Source organism: Manacus candei, unplaced genomic scaffold (genome assembly GCF_025592945.1).
Source record: "Manacus candei isolate 608988 ecotype Guabito, Panama unplaced genomic scaffold, ASM2559294v1 h1tg000043l, whole genome shotgun sequence".
NCBI lineage: Eukaryota > Metazoa > Chordata > Aves > Passeriformes > Pipridae > Manacus > Manacus candei.
Window position 1 is genome coordinate 282172 of NW_026138091.1, and position 14886 is coordinate 297057.

The 14886-nt window shown below is 34.3% G+C and overlaps 1 protein-coding gene across 17 annotated transcripts in view; it reads left to right on the forward strand.

Moving 5' to 3' along the window:
- The window catches only part of PPFIA2 (PTPRF interacting protein alpha 2), a 329493-nt gene that overhangs the window by 233637 nt on the left and 80970 nt on the right, over positions 1 to 14886 (forward strand). For all 17 annotated transcript variants that reach the window (XM_051795708.1, XM_051795691.1, XM_051795696.1 and 14 more), the window contains one exon: positions 12892 to 13008. In XM_051795708.1, coding sequence (XP_051651668.1) covers positions 12892 to 13008 — 117 coding nt within the window. The remainder of the gene's footprint in view (positions 1 to 12891; positions 13009 to 14886) is intronic.

The window sequence follows — 14886 nt, forward strand, 5'->3', positions numbered from 1 at the left end:
AGTGGATCAAGATTGTTTCATTGCAAGAATTAATCTTGCTGATTCTTTACCATTAACAATGGTTTTGCACATCCACCTTGATGAAAATGCAAAACACATACTCAATATCCTTTTTTTTTAATCTGCTGGAATAATACATTGTTTTAACATTTTTTCAATGTACTTCTTTGGAATGATTATGCAATTTTGTGTATATTTGTTGAATATTAGATGATTTGTTAAGATCATCTACTGACTCTCAAACCAGATTTTAAATATATAACAAAATCACAGTATCTTTTACACTTATTACTCCACATAGGAATTTTAAAATGTATGATAAGCCTTACATGCTGCATTTGAATAAAATATTTATATTAATGACGAGTCAATAAATAAAATAAACTTCAAACTTCAGTAGGTTCATATTTATTAATCAATATTCCCATTAACATATGAACCAGAAAATGTGTCATTTGTATATTCACATTGGATCACCTCAACCCAACAGTGTACATGCAGCTCTAAGAGTATTCTGCAAATTCGTAACTTAGTCAACTAGTAAGATGTCTTAAATATTTTCTTTTTAATTTAGTGCAAACAACTACCCATCATAGGCCTGTAATAGAAATAAATATAGAAATAATTTTACTTGGAATCCAAAAATGTAAGAAATATTTTGGGTTTGGTTAGGAAATGTCAGCATTAGGAAATAATAAATAATCTTCATTATTATTACTAAGGACTATCAATGTCCTTAGTAATGGGTAGAATTATTCCAAGAGGAGCCGTAGTGGGCTTGACTTGCCTAAGTCTATAAAAAAAATTGAACCTGCTTGCTTGACTTTGCACCTGGAGAGTGTAATTTGGACACCTTTAACCATGTGGAATACATGGTTACAGAAAAAGAAGAAGAAAAAAAGAAACCGTACGTATAATTCCATGGCATTAGAAAGTGGCTATCATATTAGATTCCTTTCTGCAGTAATCCTAGGATAAAAACATTATTTTAGATTTTTCACTTGCAATGAATGTTCTTTATCATTAAGAAATAGATAAAATTTTTATCAGTGAGGCCCATATCCTTGATTTTCACTGGAGAAATCTGGGGAAAAAATTATTCCTGGTAAGAATGTCATTGAAAAGTACTAAGATCTTGACTAAAATTAAATGGGTACATTTAGTTTAATATTTGAAATACAGACTTTTATTCACTTTACTGTGCTTCAGTTTCAGCAGACTGGGAATTACATTTAAGTTGGGATTTCTTCAGTTGGTACATGCAGATCAGGGCTTTGATATTGCTTAATTATAGTTCTGGGGTAAGGTTCATTTCCTTTCTGGATATTTCTCATATCCTGTCTATCTATTGTATTTTCATGTTTTCTACAATCAGAAACAGAGATGGTGATTTTAATACAGATACACTGTATAGAAAAATATAATAAAACTGACTACACATTCAGAATAGTGGTTTTCATAACAGACATGTCTAGGCAAAGTAAATCTAAACAATCTCAAAGTCTCTAGGTGATAATATGAAGACAAAGAATACAAAATTTCATTTGGGGAAGACTGTTTTTACACATAGGGAGACACATTAATGTAACCAGAAGAGGAAAATAGACTTGCAATGCAAACAGCTTAACACTCCATTTCAACCTGAGCCGGATTTTTCAAACCAAATTATTTACCTTAAACAGGGGTACTTTTAATTAAATGCTTATGTACTCAGAGCAGCCGTATGCAATTATATTTTAAAAATATCTGTATATATATAATCATATATTTTTATATATATATTCACAATATGTATATATATTTCAATAACTCATATATTGTTGAAAAGGATGAATATTTTCAGCTCTGACCAGCTGGAAATCAAACCCTGTCCTACTAACGAACTCTGGAGTTTCTGAATACTGGTTTTGGTATATTACTAGTGTCTTTGTGAGAGTAATAATGAAAGAACAGCAATTTTGCTACTGTTTTGTTGAGCTTGGTTAGGAAAAAAAAAAGGCAACAAAAGAAATTAGTCAGTAGGTGTCAAACACAGTATAATGCAACGATGTGATTGATATTTGTCATTATTTTTCCATTGTGTTAGTCTCTGTAAAAGAGAGTTCTTTTTTTTTGTTTACTTACTAAGGGTTTCTGCAGAAAATATACTGAAATGCTCCTGGTAATCTTCTGTGAAAAATCCTGACAGATATTCTTTTCTGTAATAGTACCTGCACAATTGCTTTAAATTACTCCTATTCTGTTTACAAAATGCTGCCATAGAAATAAGTGGCGCATGCTCTAGACTACACCTAATAGCACAAGACAGGTGGTTACTCAGTAACAATTTGGTTCAGAATTCATAATGAAGTGAAGGAGACTAATAGACCATACTGCCCTATTACCAGCCTAAAATGTTAGTGTATTACTTCTAGAGTGTAAAAATTACTGCTGATCCAGGTATTTAGTGTTCAGAAGGAGTCAGGGCTCAGCAATGGTGTAGAGGGATGGCAGCCAGCAGAGTGCTACAGCCGGATGCTGCCCCTCAACCACAGCACCCTTGTCACGAACACAAGTGACCTCCACGGGCACGTCAATAAAACAGCCAGGACCTGTCAATAGTTATCATAAGCACAGACCATCAACAGTAAGAGACCATGTGGTTAGTATTTTCATGTTTTCCATTTAAAATTATGAATCTGCCAAAGATTCTGAGCATTTCCAGTCATTTTTGCATGTTTTCATTCATTATTTGCTAGCCCCATACAAACAGGGACACAGAGGGCAGTGCCAACATCAAGATTTTAAGAATAAAATAATCAAGAAACATCAGAAACTGCAGAAGCAAGAGGTTTTAGCTTTCTTTGACAGAACCTGAAGCATAGAGAGTAAAGACCTACTTAAACCATAAAAGAGGGCTGGAGCTCAGTGTACTAAGTATCCTACATTTTTTTTATTTCCGTTATTTTTTTCCAGTAGTTTGATTTTCTACTACTGTTTGATCTCCAAGGGTTATAAAGACTTCCTCATGAGGATGATTTCACCTTAATTATTACCTCTGCATAGCAACAAAAGCTAAACAGCAATATTTATAAAAGGTCAGCAATCTCAAAAAGGAAGGAAGGGAAGAATACATAATGTAAATATGTTGAAAATATGTATTACAACTTCTATATTTTTTTTCTTTGAAAAAAGTAATATTTTTCTTGACATGTCAAGACAGGTTTTTAAGGACTCAGTTGTGTAAAGTTTCTAGAAAGCTTACCATTAAATAACAATAAAATACACTGAAATCCAGGCAAATAGAAAATAAACCTAGCTGAAGTTGTCAGTCAGACACAAACACTTAGTTCACAAGTGAATTTTCAGAGTACTAAAAACACTCTACTTGCAGATTTCACTGATTCTTTTTGTTTTGCATAGTTGAATAGGAGAGAAGACAAAGTGCTCAATTAAAAAAAAATTAAAAATTTTCTCTTCCCCCAAAGTAAGATCAGAGTGTATTTTTAGAGCTGACAGTTTCATTCCCTGACTTCCAAAGTTGTTTTTTCAATCTGAAAAGGCTTTATATTTTGTTCACTTGAAGTGTGGCTAATGTTGATTATAATACTGTATGGTCCATAGGTATTTTAACTCCTACCTGTTGTGAAAATAAAGCCTCAAGTACATGTTTGCACTTTTAAATATAGCTGGTTGCAAAGCTCAGAACCTGCATTGCTGAATGGAAAAATTAAAGCGTTTCAAAACCAAAGTCATCTTCATGGAGATTCATTTTTAATATATTATTTCAAAATACTTTATATGGATCTATGTGTTTCATTTATGAAATCGGAATGTGCATTTATGATAGCCTGAAGAGTATCTTGCATTCACTCTCTCAAATGATATGTACATAGTCATCAGTCCTGTGCAGTTCATTTGGTCATGATACTGACACATACTGAGATTTTAGCTACCACTCTAGGAAAAAAGATCCCTTTCCACCACTAGAAGCCAAAACCTCACTTTTCCGTGTGCATTAATTAATTTAATTTACAAATGGATAGCTCCAAAATTCTGCATTTGCTTTTCTGCAGGGACAGGAAATATATCTGGTTTTGTCTTAGTCCCTTCTTTATCCTATCTATCAAAGTTATCTACCTTGGTCAAAGAGGAGGAATTTACATTACTAGGCAAGTTTGTGAATCTCAGACTTTCTTCTGCTGTTGTCTAGTAAAGAATGCTGAGAAGGTGTTTGAGTCACACGTACCCTGGGTTTTGGGAAACACTTTGGTGCTCTTATGAAACTGTTGAAGGGGAACCTTGTGATGAGAAATTCCTGGATGCTTACTCATACTGTTTCTGATATTTTGCTGATAGGCTGAGCGAATGGAGGCACATCTTAAAGTGCTGCAGCTGAATCTGTCACACCTTAACTGAGAGAGTCATTAAAATTGCAGTAAAAGCTGAAACTATCCAGTGGGATTCTAATTAAATATTGATATTATCTTGTGAGTAGGATCATTAAAATATTCCTTTTTAGTCGTGGAGAAATACAATTAAAATTAATATTTTGACATATTTGAGGTTTTTATGTAAGTCCTGTTCTTCCAATTTACAGCAGGCATTCATAGAATTATGCAATCATAGAATCCTTAAGGTTAGAAAAGACCTCTAAGATCACTGAGTCCAACTGCTAACTCAGGACTGCCAAGCTGATCCCTAAACCATGTCCCAGAGTGTCACATCTACTCGTCTTTTAAATACCTTCAGGGATGATGACTCTACCACTTCCTTGGGCAACCTGTTCTAATGCCTGACCACCCTTTCAGTGGAGGAATTTTTCCTAATATCCAATCGAAACCTCCCCTGGTGCAACTTGAGGCTATTTCCTGTTATCGTATTGCTTGTTACCTGGGAGAAGAGACTGACACCAATCTTGCTACAGCCTCCTGTCAGGTAGCTGTAGAGAGTGATGAGGTCCCCTCAGGCCTCCTTTTCTCCAGGTTAAAGACCTCCTGTTCCCTCAGCCACTCCTCATCAAACTTCTGCTCCAGGTCCTTTACCAGCTTTGTTGCCCTTCTTGGGACACACTCCAGCATCTCAATGTCCTTTTTTTTAATGAGGGGCCCAAAACTGAACACAGGATTCCAGGCTCAGCATTACCAGCACCAAGTACAGATGGACAATCCCTTACCTAGTCCTACTGGCCACACTATTCCTGATACAGACCAGGATGCCGTTGGCCTTCTTGACCACCTGGGCACACTGCTGGCTCATGTTCAGCTGGCTGTTGATCAGTCCCCCACCAAGGTCCTTTTCCAGTCACTCTTCTCCAGCCTGTAGCACTGCATGGGGTTATTGTGACCCAAGTGCAGGACCCGGCACTTTGCATGTTGAACCTCATATCATTGACCTTAGCCCATTGATCCAGCCTGTCCAGATGCCTTTGTAGAACCTTCCTACAATAGATCAACACTCCTGCCCATCTTGGTGTGTATCCTGCACTGTGTTTGTAGTCCACAAGAGTGAAAGAAGTATAGTGTATTGTTTATACAAGACCCTGATAATAAAAAATGCTGATAACCATTATAATTCCTTCCAAAAGTTACATTTAAATGTGTGGAAAATGAATGTTCATTTTTGTCCTTATAGCTAAAATAAAATATTGATAACGCCAATTTATTGTACAATTGAAACAATTTCAATGCCCCTGTTTAAATATCTCTGATCTCTCTAACCAGTGGCTTCTGAAAGGCTGTGTGTGTTGAGTTTAATACAAATTAGATATATAACTGTTTATGAATCAGTATTTAATTGAAACAGAAGGAAATCACCTTAGTCTCTAAGCATCCTTTATTTTCTGTGCTACACAATATCTACCATATAAAATTATAGAAATTGCTTAAAGCTTAACACAGATATCCCTGACAAAATTAAAGCAAGGTCAGAAGGTGGTCCAGCAATCTGAATTATATTTTCAGTAGGCTGAAATTTGCTATTTAGCACTATTTAAATATAAACTGTTAAGAATATAGTAGGAGGAAATCCAAGTAGGTAATTTCACTATTCTCTGAAGGACTTACTTAAATAAGATCTGGATGAAAAATTGGCACAACATAGTCACAAGAAGTTTGGTTTAGCATACTATATATGTAAAAAGAAACACTTTAATAAGAGGTAATTGAAGAAAAATTCTTCTATATCTGTCATCTGTAGCAAAGTGAAAAACATGAAATCAGTGTGTTTAATTGCCTGGGACAGATTTGTTTCAATGTTGGAAAATCACAGAAACAAATTCAGTGGTTTAAAGTAGGACAAGCTTTTCAAAAGCTTAAAATAATTGTTTTCTCTTAAGCCTTATATTTTTTAAGTGATCCAGGTTCTTACTGGTTTTGGAGAACGGTCCAACACTATATATGTATGTTTAGAGCCTCTGTCAACAACAAAACAGTATATTTGTCTTGTTCTAAACCAAATTTAATGATAAATTAAATAAATTCAAAGTGGAAAAATTGAGATAATTAAACAAAAAAAGAGTCTGTTTTAAATATTAAAAGAATCCTACAGAAAGAAACCTCGGTAAACATTTGGCCTGAAATATGTATTAATTAAACACCCTTATATCTCTACATACTGTAATTTATTCCGTGAAAAGCAAAATTATATCAAGATGCTTGCAGTAATGACATTTAAATCCATTACTGGCAAATAGTTTCAAATACAATTTAAATAGCAAAAACAGTAAAGAAAACAATAGAGAAACTGATTATGTAACTTTATTTTGCCTACAAAGAGGCCATATACTTTTGAGAGCATATATATTTTTTTTTCTATATACTGCACTGTGTACAGTGCTCTGTACTGTATCACAGTGGGAGAAAGGAAGTATGCATGCAAACGACAACTGGAACAGTTTTCCTCACTGTGTCTCAGAAGTGGGAGGACCAGGTTAGTGCATATTACAGAAATGCTTTTTACTTCATACTTGAGTTATTTCTGGAATTTCTTCAGTCCTTTGATAGTATAGATTTAGTTTTAATTTAGCCCTAATAATGGGATTCTCTAGTCTGTTTTCCCTCCAGTCAGGAAAAAATAAATGCATGGTGTTAATCCCACCTACTTCAGACATAGGTGACCCACTGGTGATGTTCCTCTCCCAGTGTTTATAGAAGGAATCAGCTAACCACTTTAATCTAAGCACTCAACACTTCGCTTTTCAGTTATGCTGCAGTGTGCCAGCCAGATAAAATCAAAATTTTCTGTTTAGTTATTGTAATTCTGCCCCAAGTCGCTAGGTGATACATGATGCCAAAGGCTGAAACTATATTTTTTCTGTATGTAGACCATGCTCTGTGTTGGGGTCAGATATGCAGTGATCCTTTTTTACAGAACAACAACATTGGGAACAAGGCCTTGGGGACCAAGATTTCAAGCAAAGGAAATTGCTTTGGGTAGAAAAGTACCCAGAATGCTATTTTTGTACTTTACAGTATATTATACAATTGATAGTAACAACAGCTTCTCCCCAAGGAGACACCCAAGGGTGTCAGACACCCAAGGGTGTCAGAACACTTACTGGAAAAGCCTAGTGGTAAGGGGATTATTTTGTCTGGTCCCTCACTGGTCAGTATTCTCTCATTCACCCCAAACCTAATCACCACCAGCAGCAATCATCTCAGAGTTTCAAATCATGAATCCACTTGAGTTTTCAGCTACAAAATCATTCTTCCTATCTAAAGTTGTCATTTTTCCTTCCGAAGTTGTCAGCTATTTATGGACCAAATATCACCATTATTCATAGCAGAGAAATTAATGCATTTAGTTCCTTTCCACCAACCTCGAGGGATTTCCACTTAATATTTGAACAGGGAAATATTTTCTCACACATTTTTATCTATTATCTGAACAAAGATACCTGACAAGTTTCTTAGTGTTTTGTAGGTTATATGCTGATTTCTTATTGGTTTTGAGGTATTTTGATGAAGAAAATCAGAAATTATTGCAGGTTTGTTCTTACACATGCAAAGTAGCATGTAGCTACTTGCAAAGTAGCAGTCATCTTTCTTTTAGCACGTGGCCACAAAAAAGCCCAGAACACTGAAACATAGGGCAGAATGCAGCCAAAATATCACTTGTCTCTGAGCAAAACCATAAGGGGTTGAATGCTGGTGCTTTGTGGGGAAGTTTTGCAGTGAGACAGTTTACTGCTCTGCAGAAATATAATAATAGCTCATTGATGCTCAAGATTTGTGTACAGCAGTAAAGAGACAAGACCAAAGTTCTATAAATATAAGAGATTTTTGAATGACATGAGACTGCACAGACCAAGTGCACAATTAAAAATGTATCCAATGTAGGCAACTTAATAAAAAAAAGTCTAATAAGTTGGTAGTTCCTTTTCATTGCTGTTTTAGAATCCCAGAATCATAGAAAGATTTGGGTTGGAAGACACCTTAAGGATTATCTAGTTCCAGCTCCCCTACCACAGGCAGGAACACCTTCCAATAGACCAGCTTTCTCGGAACTTTATCCAACCCGGCCTTGAACACCTTGTCTTGTGGATGGGGAGTCCACAATTTCTCGGGGCAACCTGTTCATAAAGTGATGATGCACTGGACCTTCATAAGAAGTCAAGAACTTCTTCTTAATATCTAATCTAAACCTACCCTACTTCAGATTAAGGGTATCCCCCTTGTCCTATCACTAAATAGAGAACTATATTAAGTATTCATAGTAAAGTTAATTACCTGAAGCCTGAAACTGTAATGAGGTAACAAATGGCACTCAAAATTTTCAGCAGCAGAGGTACACAGTCATTTAGGATTTCGTATATTTAGAAATGGATTCTGATTTCACACCTCTCAAACAATTTTAAATTAGTTAATTTGCAGTATACTCACAGTAAAAATATAGAGTAATACTTTTCCTGCTTCCTTCTGTGTCTCATGAGAGACTTTGTGCTGTGAATAAATCCGTTGCATCTTCGTGTATATCTTGTGTGTTCCAGTTTATTTTTATTTAGTCTAATAAACCTATTGGCGTATTTTGCCATTTTTGTGTGTTAGTTTTTCCTTTCCGTTTTGGTTATCCTTCAAAGTTTTGTAGTTTTTTTCAACCACAATGTGAATCTTTCATTTCTTTAAATTTTAAATCTTAGTGTTCTACTGTGGTTAGTAATCAGACTGTTTCCCTTGCTAAATAGATGGAATTTATGCTATTGCTTACTGATTTGTAGTCTGATGTTGTCTATATCATTATGAAATTATTATCTTATTACATTTTCCTTTTAATCAACATGGCTGATGCGTATGGTTCCATCTGTTACTTCTTCCAATCAGTTCTGGCTTATGTATTCATATTCTGTTCTATGATGTATCTAATATTTGAAATGAATATTCTCTGAATACCTGGATTCAGACTATTAAGTGTTTAGGCATGATATGTAGATTTGGCCATTTATAGAAATGGAGACCACTTCAAATTTTGAGTCTGAATTGTTGAATCCTGACTTCCTAAGAAACATATTTCAGCACTGTCTACAGATAATGGACACAAATTCTGCTAAGATCTTGGAGGGAATTTATGTAGGTAATATAGTGAGGATACTCACCAAAATTGTAACTCTAAAAGCTGGCCTTTAGGAGTGTTGAAATTATTTCAGAATTGAGACAAAAAGGCTGAAGTTGCATAAGGTTATGTTCAGAATTATTACAACAAAGTAGGACTTCAGAAATTGTGCCATTTGTCTCAAAGTACCTTTGACATCTGAAAGCCAGAATCTAAATCAATAGAAATTCTTTAAAGTTTCAGTGCTGCTTCTCAGTCAGAAAACTAACATACAAAAGTGATAAGAATGTTGAAGATCAACATGCCTGTGAGATGAGAATAAGCTAAAGGAACTCTTCAGGGTAGAGGGTATTTTCATGGGCTTAAGCTACAAAAATTAGAAAGGTCCAACTAGAAAAGTAATACTCTATATTTTGTTCTTAAACTGACAAAAATTGCTTCATTTTTCTCAATAATAAAAAATAAGAACTTTTCGGTTCTGCTGACTGAGATTGGCAAAAAAACAGGAAGACAAATTTAGACTTGTGACAGAAAGCTATCTTTAGACTTAACTACGGGGAGGCTTGAAATTTTACATTCTTGTTTAGAGTCTCATTGAAAGGTGTTGCTGTGGTCCATGTCAAGTGTGCTAAATAGAAAAATAATGTCTCTGATTTTGGAAAAGGAATATAATCATTTGAGGTCCACAATTAGCAGCTGATAAGGAAAAAATACATTATATATTTGATCGTATTCTAGAAGGTACAATTTGGACTTGAATATTCAGGTTGATTTCCAGTTTTGGGTACAACAATGCTAAATAGATTAATGTATTTATCCAAATTTATTTTCTATTAATCTGTCTTGGGAGTTGGGTTTCTTTTGGTTTGTTTTCAGTAGCTATGATACCATCCTTAAGAATATTACCTTTTACTTTTTAAAAAAGGAACTTAGCATGCAAACCATTAAGCATTTAACATTAGAGGGTTAGATAGTATGTACATACTGGGAAAGCTATCTGTGGACATGTTTTGTAGTAGATATTTGAAGCTGAAAATAATAAACATAAAAGCATCAATAGAACAAAAATGCATTTCTTAAAAATAATATTACTGAATTTTATCTATGTTGAACAGTCATTTTCTTAGCTAGATCTCTGATATTATCATTGTCTGCTGTTGTAATAATCATTAAAATTGAAGAAGATTCAGGTTCTACCTAGGAAAAAATTTAGAGTCATCTATGTCTTCACCTTCACTTTTGTCTTCATCATTATCCCTTGTGCTATGCTTTGGCTACCTGTTTAGAAAGTTACAGAAATGGTTCATTGATTAAATTAGCACATTTGCAAATGATTTGCACATTACTGAAAGTTAAGTAAGAAATAAGTAAGCAATAAAAAGAAGCAGGATAGCAATTAAAAACCTTTTGCTTGACCAAAGCGAAAAGCAAAAATTCATGTTTATTTGTAAGACACTGGAGAGTTTCCATGCTCCCTTAGGAACATTAATTCTGCTTTAATATATTCTTTAAATCAAGAATAGAACAAGTACGAAAACAAGTTAGCTGTGTGCTTATTCACGATTTTGATCTGTTATATGATGACTACCCTAGAGCTGAAACTTTTAAGATGTGCCAGACTTCAAACTCTGTGTTGTTCCTGTATATATTTACTGTGCATTCATTACAGTGATAAAATCTTTGAATTAGTAAGGTTTAACAAGGGTGGATTTTTGGAAAAGAGATTGTTCCCTAACATTAGAAAATCAAGAAAATCCCTCCAAATAATGGTACATGATATTGTATTCTTTTATTTGCCTTTTACCTTGAAGGAACAATTGATTTTTTAAAAATTCATTCATTTACTTACTTGGAAAGTGGTGGTCTCATGGTATCTAAAGACCAGTAGAGGCTAAGAAAAATTGAACTATTTTGGAATATGTTTAAACAGCATTCTTTTTGAGCTAAAGAGGTGTAAGGATTTGCATTAGATGTAGATGATAATTCAAAATAGAGGTATAGTGATGTCTTCACTTTAATGGATCAACAAAAGATTATCATATGAAAAACTCAGATCTATTTTTGTCTGCCAGTCAACATATCCTGTGATTTTACATTTTTTTTCAAATTATCCATAATTGCATTACATAAATCAGAATTTTATAACACATATGTTGAAGTATCTCATTTAATCCACCTGAAAGTCTCTTTTGCCACTAACTGATGGCTAATTTTGTTTGGTGGGAAACATGATTGCAGTAGGTTTGATTTGAGAACTATTTGAACCCCAAAGAAAAAGAACTGAGTGAAGCTATTCAGAAAAATACCCACAATTATTAAATTACCAGTTAATGTGTACAAAGTGAGACTATGCTAATCATACAGAGCTTTTTCTGTTATTTAGGACAGATGAAATTCTCTTACTTAAACAAAATGTTTTAAAGCTCAGTGTATTTGTACAACCCAAAGACGCAGATAGTCTCAGTTTTAATTCCCACTCTTACAGTTTCCTATAATTGCCTTGGATGAAATGTTGCCCTCAAGCCTTGGTCTTGGCACTGAAGTCAGTGGGAGTAACATGACTTCTACAAGGGCTGTAACTTGGAATTTAGTGAGCAGTGAATCAGCCTGACTCATATTACAGCAGTTTTCAACATTTATATTAGGGAAAAGTTGTTTGAAATGGTGTGTCCTTGATATCTCAAATATTGGTCAGAGAGATTCAAATGATCTTTACAATCAGCATTTAAACATAACCATTAAATGGGATTTTTAGTAGCAGTACCAATAAATAACTAATATTTTAAAAATGATAAAACCTGCTTGAATATGTGCTAAAACAGTCATTGAATACCATAGTAGAGGGTGTTAATGTACATGTTTTTCTTAAAAAAAAAAACATGTAAAACGTATGTTGCTGTTACTAACAGATGGGAAGCTGATGGAAAACTAACGCTTTGATTTACATCACTTGGTTTTAATTCATAGCCTTTTGGTACTGTTTTGCTACGATACCAGTCTGGCATCCATTGAATTCTATATAAAAGAATGAGTCTTCTTCTCGCAGTGTTAAAAAATCAATGACTAACTGCTGTTTCATCTTTCAAGCTTAAAAAAACAAACAAACAAGGATCCTAGTACAAAGAAAGGATAGAAGGCAAGACAGTGGTGACTATCCTGTCATTTATTGGTTCCTTTGTATCCTTAATGGCCTTTACACATGGTTAATATGTTTGGTTTTTAAACCTCTTTGCATTTAATAGCTTTGCAAATGCCACAAATGGCCAACATAGCACTGAATTGTTAATAGATTTAACAAATCACATGCTCAGTAGTTTTCTGGTTTCTCATGTATATTGACCACTTATTTTCTTTCTTTTGCAGATTGTAGCTTTGCGTGAACAAAATGCACACATTCAAAGGAAAATGGCAGCTGGTGAAGGATCTGCTGAATCAGAGCATATTGAAGGAATGGAGCCAGGGCAAAAGGTTCATGAAAAGGTATAAAATGTTAGTTTTTATTAAATCACACAATCAGTATGATAAATAATCAGGCACTGGATTTTAGTAATGTAACTCTTTTATGGGACATCCTTTTAGAATGTTGTCTGCCTACTGAAAGCAGTATAAAAAAATTAACTTGTTTAAATGGAAAAGAAATGCTGATGGGCAGGTCCTTGCTCTTTGATAGGGTATTGTCAGACTCATAACAAACTTTTCTTGGCATTTTTTGCATAATGCTACAATTAAGGATACTATGTGCTGCTGAGTGATCCTTTGTTACGTACAGAAGAGTGTAGTGGCACATAAATGTGAAACTGTCCATAGGGAGATGACAGAGATCTAAAAGTAATTTTCCTCTGTGCTGCCTACAGATACTTTTCAAATTCATGTCCATGCTCATATAGAGAGAAGAGAAGAGCACATAACTTACTTAGCACTATTGCAATAGGAAATAGGTATACAGAATTCAGGCCACATATTTGCTTCTTAAGGCTGAAAGAGAAAAATAATTAGAGACTGATTTAGAAACAAGATTTTCTTCTAAGCCTGAGTTTTCCAGATTGATAAAAACCAAGTTGAATATCTTTGTCTCTTGCTTCAGAATTCTTAAATTAAAATGAAAGCAAAACATAACATTTGGTAGACAGCTGAAAAGAGTAGGGTTGCTGCTTGGATCTCTAATTTTGCATTTTTTTCTAATGCTATATGATGAACATTGGCAGACATCATACTTATAAAAAATAGCCCTCATCATTACTTATTTTATAGACAATCCAATTTACAGGGGTTCACTTGCACTGCAAGTATTAATTTTAAAAGTTTTGTGGTTTATTTTATGTGTATATTTTTCTTTGAGTAATCTATGTGGTTGAGAAACATACAGTAAACAAATACTGTCCAGCCATTTCCCTGTTCTTTGCAAAATCTTACTCACAGACACATCTGTGAAATTTTGATAAGCAGTAAACACACCACTCTCCTGCGCTTTTAAATGCAACCACACTGCTTAACTGAAAATCTCTAATTTTCCACTTTCTTTGCAAGCTATGTCTTCTGATTTGAGCCATTGGGTTCATTATTTGCAATTAGAACTGAGTAGAAATAAGACTATCCGTCCTTTAAGAAATCTGCATATTTAAACATTAATGAGAGGAATGAAAGCCAAAGTAACACATTACTATCAATTTTTGTATTACATGTTTCCAGAATATTATGTCCAGAAAACTTCTATGCTTCTTAATAAATACATTTTAGGTTGGTCAGGGTAAGAATTAAAGGCTTGTGCTTACTACTTTTTGCTCCTTATATTAATTAAGGCATACTGGATAAGAAGTTAAGAGGGGACTGTATTGACGCCAGATCAACCAGTCCACTCTAACTCACATCCTCTGCACTAGTTGTTCTTTAACTTTCTACAATGACCTTGGTGCCCACCATCAATTCCTTCTTATTTTGTGGAATCTCAACTTTGTATGATATTTCAGTTTAAGCCCAGACTAACCATCCATTTAGAAAATATTCATTCAACTTCAGCAGTAGGGATGGAGCAATAAGGTATGAAGTAGTGGTTTGCACCCTCCCATAATACAGGGGATCAATGTTCAGCTTCAGTCAGTATCAGTAGATTCTACATTTTAGGTTTTGCATTTTGTGACTTGGCAGAGAGCAGGGGGGGAAGATAATCTGACTGCATTTCTCAGCAGCACAGAAATATTTTCTATTGCTTCAATGCTTACAATAGGTGCTAAGAAAAGTTATTATGTACTTCTTTTAGGTTGCTTCCTCTCAAAAGGATAGAAAGAACAGTCCCAGAATTTTTCTATGCCATTAATTTTCTTTTTCTAAAAGAAATTGAAGAAAATGAGACCTTGCCTG